The 14,832-nt window shown below is 42.9% G+C and overlaps 1 protein-coding gene across 14 annotated transcripts in view; it reads right to left on the reverse strand.

Annotated features, from left to right (window-relative positions):
* baiap2b (BAR/IMD domain containing adaptor protein 2b) overlaps nucleotides 1-14,832 on the reverse strand; it is a 77,408-nt gene that overhangs the window by 57,368 nt on the left and 5,208 nt on the right. For 12 of the 14 annotated variants that reach the window (XM_086304510.1, XM_086304506.1, XM_086304505.1 and 9 more), the window contains exon 2: nucleotides 13,922-14,357. The exons of 1 other annotated variant lie outside the window; for it this stretch is intronic. In XM_086304510.1, the coding sequence (XP_086160636.1) occupies nucleotides 13,922-13,996 (75 nt within the window). In that variant the 5' untranslated portion in view covers nucleotides 13,997-14,357. The remainder of the gene's footprint in view (nucleotides 1-13,921; nucleotides 14,358-14,832) is intronic. One more of the 14 variants, XM_086304504.1, reaches the window with a different exon arrangement.

Here is a 14,832-nt window from a genome sequence, read left to right on the forward strand (position 1 = left end):
CAGCTTCATCCTGTTAGAGACACTGGCCCTGTTAATTAAAAGGAAAGAAAATATAACAAATGTTGAACTGATAATGAAAAGAGCTGCCTTTGTAAGCTGGAAAGGTTCTTCAAAGTTCTCCTTCGCAGTTTTAAACAAGAATCTATCCAAAAATCCCACAACCTAAATCCACTGATATTTTACTTACTGCTGCCATGGCCATAACAGATTGCTAGTATGATGAGAAGGAGATTGAATAGGTAGCAGCTAGCCCTCAAAGCCAAGGTTAATAGATCCATCAGAGCAACATCGCAGGGCACGGACACCACGTCCCATGACAGATGAGTGATTTGGAATAGAGGCAGAGGTTATACAAGCTATTAATAACAGAACAAAGGGCAGCGTGAAGGAAAACTGGTGTTACACTGCAGCGTTCGTGACAAGTTAAAGTGTACTCAAACACACTGAAGAATTATATACACAAACACTTAGAGCCCACACATGCATAAACCTTTGTGAGTCCTTATCCCAAGTTAATTTTGGTGGTAACAACCCAAAGCTCTGTCCGTGGTAAATGCTTTAAAATCAATTTAATTTGTTAAGATTTTGTTTCTTTTGATCACTCAAGGAAGGAAGGCAACAAAGCAGGAAAGAAACAAGAGAAGAACAGAACAAGGTCAAAATAAATAAAGGAGAAAAGAATCTACGAAGAGAAGCAGAGAAACAGAAACCTAAAAAAGAACATCTAGGTAGTGAACCTACTTCAAAAGACCTACTATCTGATACATGCCTCCCACCCAGGTATGGATGAGGGAAACACTTGAGAGAACAAAGGAAAGAAAGCAAGCAGCGTTAAGAACATTGTGACCTAGCTGCCTTCATCAGCGATGGTGTAGAGAAGCCAGTCTATATGTGTGTGTGTGAGCATATATGTGTGTGTTAGCATGTGTCATTTGGTGGCAGGAGATGAGAACGTGGGGTGAGTCAGAGCCTACATAAACAGCAGCAGGTTCATATCATGTCGTGGCGTAAATTACTGTAAAGCCAAGACAGCCATGTGGCACCATTAGAACCTGCTGCGGCGCTGGCTGCCAAACAGATTAACCAGCGAGAGGAGATCTGGCAACCCCAACGAGGACGGAGAGGCAGGGACGCACCAGGTGGAGACCGAAACAGACAGTCTACAAAAAAAATGCAAAAATAAATGAGTGAAAGCCACCAGCCTCAAGTTATTTACTGTTAGTATTTAATGAAAATAGATGTTCTTTCTTCTGGTTGGCTGATCAGGAACTCCCAAAACTTCATCGTTCTTTAAAAAAAAGAAAAATGTTTGCAAGATGGGCCAGCAGACTGGACTGGCACCTCCTTCCTTTGAAGAAGAAAGAAAAAGAGGTCCATATCTGATGCGCAGCTTGTGAGTTATTGGGGGGGGAGACTTTCCTCGATGTATTTGTAATATTTTAAAACACCATTATGTTTTTTTTATTGCTTATTTTAATGACCTTGACTTTTTCCACCCATTCTACCTTACAAAGAAAATAGCACTAACATCATATTTTGACCACAACTAAAGCAGAGATGGAACAGTACGCAGGTTGGTTTAATAAAAATATATAAATATTTACTATAAATACAGGCCATTTACCATAAAAATATTATTTTAAAGAAAACTTTTGTTTCTCTGTCACGTGACAAAAGTTTCAACTGTGTTTCTGAATGAGAAAGCTCCTGGATAACAACCACAAAAACACCAAACTGTCAACAGTTGATAAGGAAAGTTTCCACTTTGTTCTCCCGTCTGGGTGGGATACAAAATGTAACCAGATTAAACACACACAGGAAAGGTCATCTGCTCTATGTGGTTGCCACGGAAATGGGGAGGGCTCATGCGGCGCTGGTGTGTATTTGACTACAGTCACATGTCAAGGTGACCTCCTGTCATCAAGTTTTACTGTGCGTGTGTGCGCATGAGCGTGACTTATCTTCATATACTGCCGTTTCTCGTGGCATCAGCTGGTGTAGAAACATTCCCAGACATGGTACAGACGGGGGTTTGTTGTCACCACATGACATTTTTAGCATAGGTACCATGGTCATTGTGTTTGTTCACATATTAGGTCTCCGTTTGTGTGCTGGTAATGACTCAGACATTTCTTTGGTAGAAGCTGCTTTCTACCAATCTGGCTGTTCTGTTTTTTGTGTGCTTTCTCACAAAGTCCCACCGATAACGACAGAGAGGTCTTTATTCTCACGGAGGAAACGTTCCAATCGGCAGGAATCGGATTAAAATGGATGCTGGCATCACCTCAGGTGCTTTAGTGTCTCTTGTGAACATTTGAACAAATCGCCAAGCGCTCTTTAATGAGGAGACAACAATTTCAAGGCCACTTGCTCCTAATGTGAAAGTTCAAACTGAAGTAGTAAAAATGATGAGAACTTGGGTCCAATTCAGCTGCGTGTTTCACCTGGACGCTTATTACCTGTACCAAGGATGTTCAGCTTGTCTGTTTCCCTGTTTGTCTGAAGGATTACTCAGACAGGTATAAATGGATTTGCATGATAATATTACCAGAAGCCGGGCTTTGCCCAACACAGCAGGGACTGTTTTAGTGTCAAAATCAGATCTGCATTTGTCTAGGAATTTTTACTATGAAGACACGAGAATTGATCGGACAATTCACATTACATCTTCACAAACACATCAATTTAAATAAGAAAAACAGCCCTCATCTCTTTCTGGATCCAGTGACTCAGTTCATGCATGGTGTGGAGGGAATGCTCAGCCTTGGCGGAGGTTATTGAATGCTGCTCGTACAGATGCCTGCAGGCAGCCCTTGAGCAGATTGTGGAGACAGAGAAACCAACAAATATCACCCCCAAAGGGTAAAACTAACAAAGAACAGTACGGTTAGAGAATACACCTTACTGCATTCACTGTATTTTGTCATTTTCAAGGGTTGGATGGAGAAGTGCGGCCATGGTTTCAGTCTTGTTTGTTTGTTTGTCCGTGTGTAAGCCCACAAGACATTCAGAAGGAAAAATTAGTAATACATTTTAATTAAATCTGGTGGAGTGTTGGAACACAGGCCAAAACACAAGTGATGAGTTTTTAGTTTCAGATCCAGGAACCACTGAAGTATTTTTTTCAAATTATGAATTAGATCATATTCTTATATTTCTGTTTTTCCCGCCTCCAGATACAAAGATGGATTCTGGTATGTTATTAATCGTTTAGTTAGCAGTAATTAGCAGGTGTCTGTTCAGCTGTATATGTACGTTGCATCCAAGTTTTCTGACCTTAGCGGATAAGTTAGCTCTCCAACCTCTCATCCAGCGGTTCTCCCAGCAGTCTGGCCGGCCGAGCACAAAGGAAATTTTACCACCTTCTTAAACAAAATCTAGGAATCTGTTAAATTTCCTTTCCACTGATATGTAGAAAAAGGCTACCTGTGATTTTGAGCTCTCTCGTGAGTATAGCTTACATTAGTGTTATGGCTTCACACTGAGAAGCCTTCTCACTGAAGACCGTGCTGCTGATCATCCATCACATATCAACAAACACATATACAGAGGGGTTTTTAGAGCTCCCAGTCACCAAAGCTTTAAAGCATGTGACGCACCGCACAAAAGAAGCAGTGCATAACATTGCTGCTAATGTGAAGAAAGCAATTAGCAGTCCCGTACTGCATTATATACAGTATGTGGGAGTGATGAGCTGAGATATATGCACCGTTATGTACCGTTAGTGCTTTGCTGCTGTCCCTTATTATTTGTTTCCAGAAAATGGATGTTATTTGCCTCTGCTCAGCCAGTGTGACAATCACGGCGCTAAAGACGCCCTTCTTCAACGCCCTCAGGAGACGGGAATACAGCGCCGATATGCCATGTGTGTGCACGCATGTGCACGTGCATGTGTGTGAAGTCAGCCAATTTCCCTTTCAGATGAGCTCTTATCTGTGTGCAGGCAAGCAGCAGGAGAGTCAGCGCCCCCTATTCCACAGATGCAGCTTTGGAAGGAGTGAGGGAGGGGTGAACTTCCGGCAGCCATATATGGAAGTGCTGGAATCTCCCCCCTTCCGTGACAGGGCAACCCATTTTTTTATTCACCTCACGTTCAGCTCATACCACAGGAAAGCTGACGGGGTGGTAGGAGAGGCGAGAACGAGGACGTGAGGGAGGAAGGGGGGGTAATGGAAAGAGAGGGAGTCTCCACGGCTGCCGTGTTGAAGGAAGAAGATCATCATCGTCATCGCCTCACAGTGACGCATCTGATTCAGCCGGTGCACCAGTTGTTCTCAGATTTACACGTGAACGAATGCATGTTCACGCGATCACATATGTTCCCACAAAGTATTCATGAACACCGTAAACGAGGTCAGGTTTTAAATCTGAAAATGACGGGAGAAGATTCATCTTGGCACCGCTTCCTCCGCAAGGGTACAACATATGAAAGCGTATCAGCACATGTGTGATGCCAAGATGTGCCGTTTATCTCAAAGGAGGCTCTGTGTGTGTGTGTTAGTAACGAAAGGATCAGATAATGACACATTTCTGCTTTTTAAACCCCTCTAAGCACATCTTCATCCCCTCTCTTCTTCTCTCAAAGTCAAATTTCACTTTAAAAGCCACTCCAGAGCAACATCTCCAATTGAACAAGCACACATACATACATACAGCAATCTTCCATAAACACCTGCTTTTTCTTCACCCCTCAGGCCTTTCCCCTTTAATTACAGTCTAATTAGTGTAAGAAAAGAAAAGAGCAGAACAGGGGATCCACACCCTTGTCTCCTCACACTCTTTCTATTGAGATCCAATCCCTGCAACTTTCCTTTCATCCTCTGCCAAGCCCCTGCTCCCTGGCAGCCTCCATCTCTCCTTATCTATCTCCCTCCAGCTCAAGTTAGATAACTTACCGATGTGCTAAAGGCTGCTGACATGCTGCAAACACACAGCAGACGCCGGCAGTTATGTTGTATGACAGCTATGGAAGCTGTGTCGTAACAGAGCAGTTGGTGAAATCTAAATAATACAGAGTGCAACTCCATGCACTGTGCACCTGCACTGAGCTGACGCCTTCTGGATGTTGATTTAGGGTCCAGTTTGTGTAGTCTATGTAAAGAAATGTAAAACAGCACAAAGGATGCTCACAGCTCACTGATATTTCTAAGAATTTTAAGTCCACACATTTAAGAGGTAAAATGGCTGAAACACAAAAAGCATCTCGTTTTTCTGGGTACATTTTGTTCTTTGTGGGTGTTCTTCTTACTCCCACAGATGACTAGCCAAACATGCACAATATTAACAAAGTAAAATGCTTAGCTACAGCTGCTAGCCATCTTAAACATCATCTGCCCTGTGAGGAAAAGAGGAAGGTCTTCTTTCGACACTCAGTACTGAGCCGGGGTTAAACAGGCAGAGCTGAAAATTGAAGAAAAAACTGAGTTTGCAGCTGTAAAATTATTACCGTTATTAACAAACACTCACTACCTTCTTGAGCTCAACCGGTCACTTTATTAGGTACACGTTGCTGGATATCCGTTTACCTCCAGAAGACCTTTAACTCTCCATAGCACAGATTAAACAAGGTGCTGGAAACATCCTCACAGATTTTTAACCTTACTGATGTGACTGCATCACACAGCTGCTGCAGATTTATGAGCTGCACACGTGATGCCAATCTTCCATTCTACCACATCCCAAAGGTGCTCTATTGGATTGAGATCTGCTGACTGTGGAGGTCATTTGAACTCACCGTCATGTTCAAGAAAGCAGTTTGAGATGATCTGAGCTTTGATGTGTTATCCTGCTGGAAGCAGCCAACAGAAGCCCCACCCCTGGATCTTCTATTGTCCAATTTTGGTGAGCCCCTGCGAACTGTAGCCTCAGTTTCCTGTTCTTAACTGACAGAAGTGACACCTACTGTGTTCTTCTGCTGCTGTAGCCCGCTGGCCTCCAACAACAATGTTCTATACATTCAGAGATGATCATCTGCATATTTTGGTTGTCATGAGTGCTTATTTGAGTTACTGTTGCCTTTTTATCAGCTCAAAGCAGTCTGTTCATTATCCAAAACTGCTGCTCACTTTTTGAGAGTGTTTTCTGTAAATTACAGCAGTTTCTGAAAATACTCCAAATGTATTCAAATTCACTTAAATTCAGTTTCTTTCTCATGCTCAGTTTAAACTTCACCAAGTTTCCTTGACCATGTCTACATGTGTGAATGCATTGAGTTGCTGGCATGTGATTGGCTGATTAGATATTTGTGTTAACAAGCAGTAGAACACGTGTGTTCTTGTGTGAAATCATCTTGTATGGGATTTCTCGCAAAAACGAAGAAAGTAGATGTACATAAATAACAATAAACAGCAACAGATGCATTAAGCATCATAAGTGAAGCATTAGGGTACATTACTGTTGGTTTCATGCTCGAAGTGTTTTTTAAACCACTAAAGCTAAGAAATACTGTCCTGAAGTACTGTAAGCTGCAGTTGCACCAAACTGCTGATGCAAATTTAATAAAAGCAATGACTATTTGACAGAAACTGAAATTGTACCATCATATTAATACCTGCGAGATCTGTGTAAATAGAGAAACTGTGGAAATTTAGGATCGGCAAATTCTTGGCATCTGGCACTCTTGTGAGCTGCATGCTAACTGTAAGCATGCTTTTTAAGCAATCCTCTTTAGCTCTGCATTTTTATTTTTTTGGCTTTTTGCACACAATTTTTCAAAAAGTTTTGCAGCCCTACAACTAGGTTGTTTGTCCAGTGCTCATATGCACATAAGCATCAGACACTTTAGCTGCTCCACTTTCATGAAGATGTACTATACATTAAATCAGTCAATGCACAACAAATAAAAGCGCCACAGAGTGTTAGCCGTGACTCTGAAAACATAAATTAAATTAACTTTTATATCAAACATGTGCATAACTGCATCCCCTTCTACCTGCACCGCTCCCATCTTACATAACACCATCACACACCCCACAACGCTGTCAGAGACCGTCACTGTGACGCTCACAAACACGACTGCTGCCCAACGATCAGTGACAAGACACACAAAGCTAGAACAAACCCTGAAGCTTGAGGAGGCACAGTTTTCTGCAGGGACTGAAGCACAAAGCCTGCGATATAACGCTGAACAGAGACAAAAGAGCTGAAAGCACTGTGACTAATCAGAGAAGAAAATCACTGGTTTGAAACAATTACACTGGAGTAATCTGGCCTAAGCAAAGCATCTGGATTCAATAGGTTTTTATGCACATGAGCAAAGAGGCCGGAGGCTTGTTTTCACCTCAGACAACCTTTCAAATGTGAACAAAAGGAAAAATGACCAGACTGGTTTAATCTACCCGATCAGTACAGAGGTGGGACTCGACCCAGAAATATCCTTTTGTGGTGTGAAAGAAGGAGGAGGTGGAAATCCTGCTGAGAGGTCTCTGCCAAAAACCCTTCACTTCCTCAGTCAATCCACTGCTAACCTTTAAGGTTCAATTTCCTGGCAGATGTCCTGCTTCTCACCTGTGGTGCTTATGAGCTGAGGTGAGAACTCTAATAAGAAAGCAATGAACTAATAAAACAAAAAGAGGTTGTGGTACAAAGAACAGAAGTTCTAAAAATAACCAGAAACGATTAATGTTGATAGCAGTTCTCTGCTTATTCGTCCACTTGGCTAAACTGAAAAGTCTGTGTTCATAGAGAAAAAAACCTGAACAGATTGTACGTGTGACAGTGGGGATAAAGTGTTCGGTAGTATTACTCACAACACTCCCAAAACACGCACACGCGACAAAAAATCCTCCCTGGAGAACAAATACTTTGGGCTTAGTAGGAGGACTGCCTTATGTCTTTCGGAAGTTGGACCTGATAGTACGACAGTATTTTACGGAGGATTTATGACTCCAATCGGTTGATAACATTCTCTGGTGACAGTCAGGCAATACAAAAACTAACATAGCATCTTAAGGAGAGATTGATGCTGCAATTGAGACACTTTGAAAGCTTCTGTCAATAACAGGAGAATCAGAGGTGGGATGGTTTCTTTCATCACCTGTATATCTCACAGGGAAGCAAACAAGCGCCTGTCTACATTTCAATCCTGTCTTTTGACAACTGCCTCAAATAATAATTTCTCCTCAGAAAATCATTCACTGCAGTTCTGCTTTAAGCAACAAAACAAGGCATGAAGTTATCACGTATTTTTATCAATGAATCTATGATTTTTCTTTTGTTAACTGAAAAACAGAATCTTTTGATTCCTGGTATGGCTCAACCAACAGTCCAAATCCAAACACTTACAGAAGCAGGACTCTGTATATGTTCCAGCTTGTTCACTATAAAAAGCAGTGAACAACATATAGATATTAATAATTACTTTGTACAGCGTTTCGTTGAGATCGGTCCATCGGTGCCAAATGACCATAACAGTCGCTTTTATATTGTCCAAACCTCAAACAACCCCCCCATGAGCGAGTCCTCGTTCTAGTCTAGCGTCTTTACCTTACAATATAAAGCACCTTGAGGCAACTGTTGTTGTGATTTGCCAGTTGATTGGGGGTTGATGGGAGGCAGATAGGACAAAAGGCAAACTACATGAGAGAGAGCCAGAGTTTAATAATTGCTAATGATTAAATGCAGAGTGAAGCATAAACACAGAGGGGAAAGAGAAACACCAAGTGCATCATGGGAATCCCCCAGCAGCAGGGTCACCTGATCCAGCCTATATGCTTTATCAAAAAGGAAAGTTTTAAGCCTAATCTTAAAAGTAGAGATAGTGTCTGCCTCTGAAATCCGAATTGGGAGCTGATCTCACAGAAGAAGGGCCTGAAAGCTGAAGGCTCTGCCTCCCATTCTACTTTGAAATAATCTAGGAACCACAAGTAAGGCCGCAATCTGAGAGCAAAGTGCTCTAACGCATTGATAAGGTATTATGTGGTCTTTCAAACACACAACTTGTGCTGTGTGGCCAGTAGAAAACTTTAAAATGGCTCAATGCATATACAAATACCACAAACACACCACAAAAAAACATCAACTGACCTACTGATCTCCCTTTAGTCCACTCTCACCATCAAACACCTGAAACAATCGAGGCAGCCTCGCCCTGACACTCGAGCTTCATTCAACAACCTGAGCCTGCAGTACTCCTGGGATTACAATGCTTGGCTGAATACACTCCTGATCAAACATACAGATGGCATTTGTTCAGCAACCACAACAACCCGAGGAAACACAGTGTACACACACTGTCAGTGGGTAGCAAACGCGTCTCCGTGTAGTATCTACACACAGTCCTCTGGGACTTTTTTCTTGACATTTCAATCCACACAGACCGATAACTTCACTTCATAGTTTGGCTCTGTGATGATGTGCAATCTCACATCAGAAAAAAACAAAACGCACAGTGCCAGCCACTCTCGCAGTACAGTACGGGAGCTGACAAACAAGTGAAACACACACATATAGTCATGAGGCACTACTGCCCACACACACTCACTCGCATCCACTGATGTGAGTCATCCAAAAATTAGATTCAGCATCTTGCATTTCAGCAGCAGAGCAGAGAGGTTAAGACTTTGGTCTTCTGCTGTTGAGTCCAACTTATTTTGCTCCGGCAGCTAACAGTCAGGCAAACAAAGAAAACAACAGGAGGCAGAGAAAACAAAACCAGCGTTCATCCACCAAAGGGTCATTGTGTGCTAGAAACACAAAGGATTAAAAACAACCATCGTATTTACCACATAATACTCTTGGAGGTGTGTTAACAGCTTCACAATGACATCTGTAATTTAATTACAGTTTTCAACCCTATAAAAGAACAACATCAAATTACTAGCAGACAGTCCTCAAAGTTGTATTTTCAAAGTTCAGCCGCTGCTAAAGAGCATCTTGGACTGCAGCAGCTTATCACACTTGTTGTTCTGCGAGCTGCAGAGCAAAACCATTACTGTCACTCCTCAAGTCAACTAGATGGAGATGATGAATGCTTTATTGTTATTCCAAAAGAGCATACACAGGTTATTTTCTTATTACTTTCTTAAAGCACTCACCTGCCTATGGATGTCTTCTGGGGGAAGAGGGATTCTCTTCATAACTGCTTGTTACCAAGTACGATGCACAATGGAGGAACATAAACTTTCTAAATAAACACTCACGTTTTAGTCTTTGGCCACCATTGAGCAGAATAATGGGTGACCTTTCTCCACTCATAATGAAATCCACCTCCATGTGGCAATTAAAGGCAGCCGCTCACCAACACTGACACATTAAAACAAAAAGAAGTATTTTTTGCCCCAAAGTACAAATAACACCTTTCTCGGACTGTTTTCTGTTCTATAAATTGTATCCACTTCATATCAATAACTAATAAAGCTTTTTCAAACACACTTAGATAAAACATGCAAATACTCAGTCTGAGGAAAAGGTGGAATAACCTGGACATAACCAGAACATGATAAGATTCAATCAGCCTCTCAGCTAATCGTCTATGAATGTGCATCACTGAATTGGTGTAGTTTTCAATCATTAAAGGCAAGTCAAAGTCTAATTTAAACTGGGGACTTTACACAGAGGCATGCCCTCTGTGGGTACATGCTGTTAGACACTTTACCGCAATATCATGTTCTGTAAGAGATGATCACCATCCTAACACCACAGGAGTGCATTCCTGTCATCCTGTCTGCGTCTTCTTTCCTCGGTGGAGAAACAGACGTGAGCGTTGAAGCGAGCACCTTCAGGCCTTTTCATCTTCCACGCTTATAATGAATTAATAAAGACCTGTTCGTTTCTTTAGCAGTCCCACACAAAGCTCATTGGACCAGCAATAGGCCTGCCATTACACTACCAACTGCCACACCAGTGAGCATCAGCCTCCTACAGTCAGCCCCCCATCAGGGGTCAGACTGGCAGCAGCGCTCTGCTTCAGCCTGCTGATGACAGGAAGAAAACCCAGAGCTGCATTTCTGCAGGTTGGCATTTTCATACCCGACCCCTGAGCAGGGCGTTCTTTGGACAAGACAAAACCGCATCCTAACACAGATTTTCACAGAAGCTGAAACTGATGGTCACATTTTTTCTTTTTCATCTTTTTAATCCAACATAAATTTACTTGTGATAAACATTTGTCAGTTTATCTGACATTTCTTATGACCAAAGGGTCAGCGGCACATTCGGTTTGCCTGACTTATCCAACAAAAACTTCTTTTAAAAACGGAGTCAATCAACGGAGCTGTCCAGTCACATCAGGTCAGTTCTGTTTTTACTACGACACACCTCAGCAGGAGCGAGAGTGTGGGGAAAGGGAACAGCAAAGAGTCAGCAGTTTGGAGGCGTTTCATTTCCTTGTCTGCTCCACTCCGTGTGTGAGGAGGTGCAATCACAGAGGAAGGAGAGACTAAAATGGCTGCAATTAACATCACCATGCTGTACATGTCTTTCCAATGGTGTAGTGGGGGGTATCAAACATAAGGCCTGCTCCAATCTGGCCTACTGGACCACTTCGCAGATAAAGAAGACCACCCCCATCACCATTAAGCAAAGATTTAAGCCCAAAGAAATGTGCTGACAGATTTACTACAGCGGCATTTCTTTATTATGTAGGAAAACTGAGATGTTCTGTTGCAAGTGCACTTCTTTTTCATATTATTAAGATATTCTGGGGATTAACTGTGCAGATAAACCTCTTTACACTGACAGAAAGGGCAGTTTTACTGCTTCACCCCAGTAAAAACTAAATAAAGGGGGCTGCATGTGGCCTTGATGCAAAATGAAACATCCCTGGTTTAGCGGTTAACACATTCGCCACAGACACAAATACCCTTTGGGGTTGCATCAGGAAGAGTATTTGACATTAAACTCTTCTGTTGTAAACATGCGGCGTAATCTCTTGTGGCTTTCTAGGCAGTAAAGACTCTCACACTGAGCTAAAAACAAACTAGTGCAAAACACTTTTTAAAATCTTTACTAAGTTGTCTTTCATTATTTTGCTTTTAAATATGAATGAATATATTTAACAATATGCATTGATTTGGTGTGTTTGAAGTCACAAAGCTAGGCTCTGGAGGGACAGCTTGTTAATGTAACCCCGGGATCAGATTAGTAGAAGGTATCAGTATCACATCAGAAATGCAATTTAAAGTATTGTATTTATAGTATTTATAGTAAGATAATTTGTCATCAACTGACTAATAAACCTATCACAAGACTGCCCACTTCTCCATCACGCAACCACCATTTTTTTTACCTATCCTCCTTCATCATCTTCCACCTCCTCCTCCTCCTCCTCTCTGCAGTTTTCTATCCAGCTCAGGCTATAGAACCCACCCACAGGTTGCAACATAAGGCAGCTAGCCTCCTGCTTGTGCCCCTCTGATCCCTTGTTAGAGTCTTTTGAGGGTTTGTGTATCTGTGTGTTGGCTGAAGTCAGCCCCAGTCTGAAAAAATTCCTATCATTTCCTTAGCAGCCTAAATGGTAATGTCATGCTACACCATCCCGCCTCTGTCACACAAGGAACCATGAACTCTCGCTGAACCAAACCCCCCTTCAAGTACACCTTTGGCTCAGTAAGCACACATGCCCTTCTCCTCCTGCATCCACCAAGTCGTGTCCTGCACGAACAAGCTTTTAGGCACTCCGAATCTTCTCTCTGAGCATTTTTGTGGAGGCGTATGGAACGGTGACAAGTCTCCTCACATAAAAGGAAAGCCCTTGTCGTACTTCCATTGCTGAAATCTACCTCGCCTGGAAAGCTGCCCTGAGTGCAGTGAAAGTCAAGAGTAACACTTCTCCACCTCCACCACAGACACTGCTGAAAAGGGGCTTTGTTGTGGAAATAAAAATGGAGGACATAATCATTTGCCACGTTTTGCCTCTCATCTTTCAACAAGTGCAGGGTGGTCTGCTCAGCGCATGCTGAGATATTTAAGAAACCTCTGACACCGAGAAGCAGTTTGTTTTCTTTTCTGCAGAGCAAAACCTTGAGCATGACTTTTCCAACCAGCATTTCAGATCCCAAATTGAATGCCAATTTGGGGCATCCAGAGTGCAAAATTACAGTTGACTTTTACAAATACCACCATGCTGATAATGACTCTGTCCTTTCTCTCTGAAGTGATCCAACTATCAACAGCACAGACACCTTAAGAAAAAAAGCCCAAATGTGAAGACTGCTGGGACCAATGGGGACCCCTTTTAGGATGCGCAGACTCCATAAATTAATGATCAGTCTCACTGAGGCAGATAATGTCAAGTTCACCTGCTCACAGCAGGATTTACCACTGAGGCTGACAGCTTCTGCTCTGCATAGTGTTGAAATAAATCACCCCAGGGCAAACTGTCAGTTTGCAGCATTTACAACTGGCTCCCTCATCATTATTGCAAATGTAGCATTGTAGCATTGGGCACAGTTCAACCCTTTCCCTCAACCCTAAGGCAAATCAAATACTCCGTGCCAAGCAATTTAAATCAATTACACCTCGAGTCATTGATTATCTACCTGGAATTTGTTACTCCTAACATTATTAATCGCTGTAATGTGACTTTGCTGATTTGACTGGTCTGACTCTGATTTATTATCACTTATAACACGTTATAGGCTAAAACAGGACAAATTATTCACCTGTAAGAATTTTGAGACTAAAATCCGTCTCCAACAGTTCAAACTCAGAGCATCAGCTGTAGGAAAACGATGAATAAACTTGAGCTGTTCAGGACGCATTTCCTTTATCAGTAAATTCCTTCACAGCATATATAAACCGGCACTTCTATTACTACAGTGGTAAGACACAGTGCAGGTCAGCTGAGACAAAGTTATCCGCTGTCTCTCCTCTGAGCGCGTCCTCTAAACGCCGCGGTTCACCGGTGCAGCAGGTGTCTCCGAGCGGCAGAAGGACGCACGGTCGGCGGATCCGAAACAAACTACCAAAGAGCCCGGCTTACCTTGTAGACATTCTCCGTTATACGGTGCACCTCGTCGGTCCGGGACATCCTTGTAGGCGTGTCAGTCAGAACCATAGACTAAGATTTCCTTTCGGATGAGGCTGGGAGGGTTTTCCGAACTGTAACAAGGGGAATGAAACAGCTGTTCGCGGGAAAGAGCGGCTCCTGTCTGCCGTTCACTGAGAGAGAAGAGCGCGTCTGGTCGTGGGATCCCTGCTTTTATAGGAAAGTCCTCCGCTGCGCCCACACCGGCTCCCCACGCAGCCAGTCAGTCAGTCGGTGCCTCTCGGTTGGAGCGCAGAGGCGGACTCACTCTGAGAGGGGCGGTGCTGCTTTCAAGGGCGGTGGGAAATAGAGTAACTTGCGACCTAAATTACAACAGTACATAAGGATGAAGCGGCAGGAGCCATCATTCTCCAGCGTATCACATTGAAGCCTGGGGGAAGGATAAAACGGATGTTAGCCTAACAATAAGCAGACATTAATTTAATTTAAAAATAAGAAATACGCTCTGTTAAAAAATCTCAAAACTGGATTTTGGCATGTGGATCTAAAAGAGAACAAAGCAAGGACGGAGCCAAAATGGAGTCCAGGGGTGGCACTGGCCTCCGTAAAATTTGCTTGGACCCCCAAACCTGTGCTACCCCAAAACGGCAGAGGAGGTATGGAGAAAAGGTGTGGTCCTCCTAAATACAGTTAATCAGTGTCCCCCAAATCTGGGTTGGTTCCTCTCTGGTAGTCCAGCTTCATCCTTCCAAAGACGTGCATTAGGTTAACTGGGGACTTGGGTGTAGGTGTGAATGTGTGAGGGTGAACGGTTTCCTGTCTCTCTGTGTTAATCCTGCCATATATTGGCAGCCTGTCTGGGCTGTATCCTGCCTCTTGTCCTATGACAGCTGGGATGGGCTCTG

The sequence above is a fragment of the Aulonocara sp. 'chitande type north' Nkhata Bay genome, linkage group LG8 (assembly GCF_057382095.1).
Source record: "Aulonocara sp. 'chitande type north' Nkhata Bay isolate Kocher_YH1m ecotype deep benthic linkage group LG8, A_spYH_male_GT1.1, whole genome shotgun sequence".
Taxonomy (NCBI): Eukaryota; Metazoa; Chordata; class Actinopteri; order Cichliformes; family Cichlidae; genus Aulonocara; species Aulonocara sp. 'chitande type north' Nkhata Bay.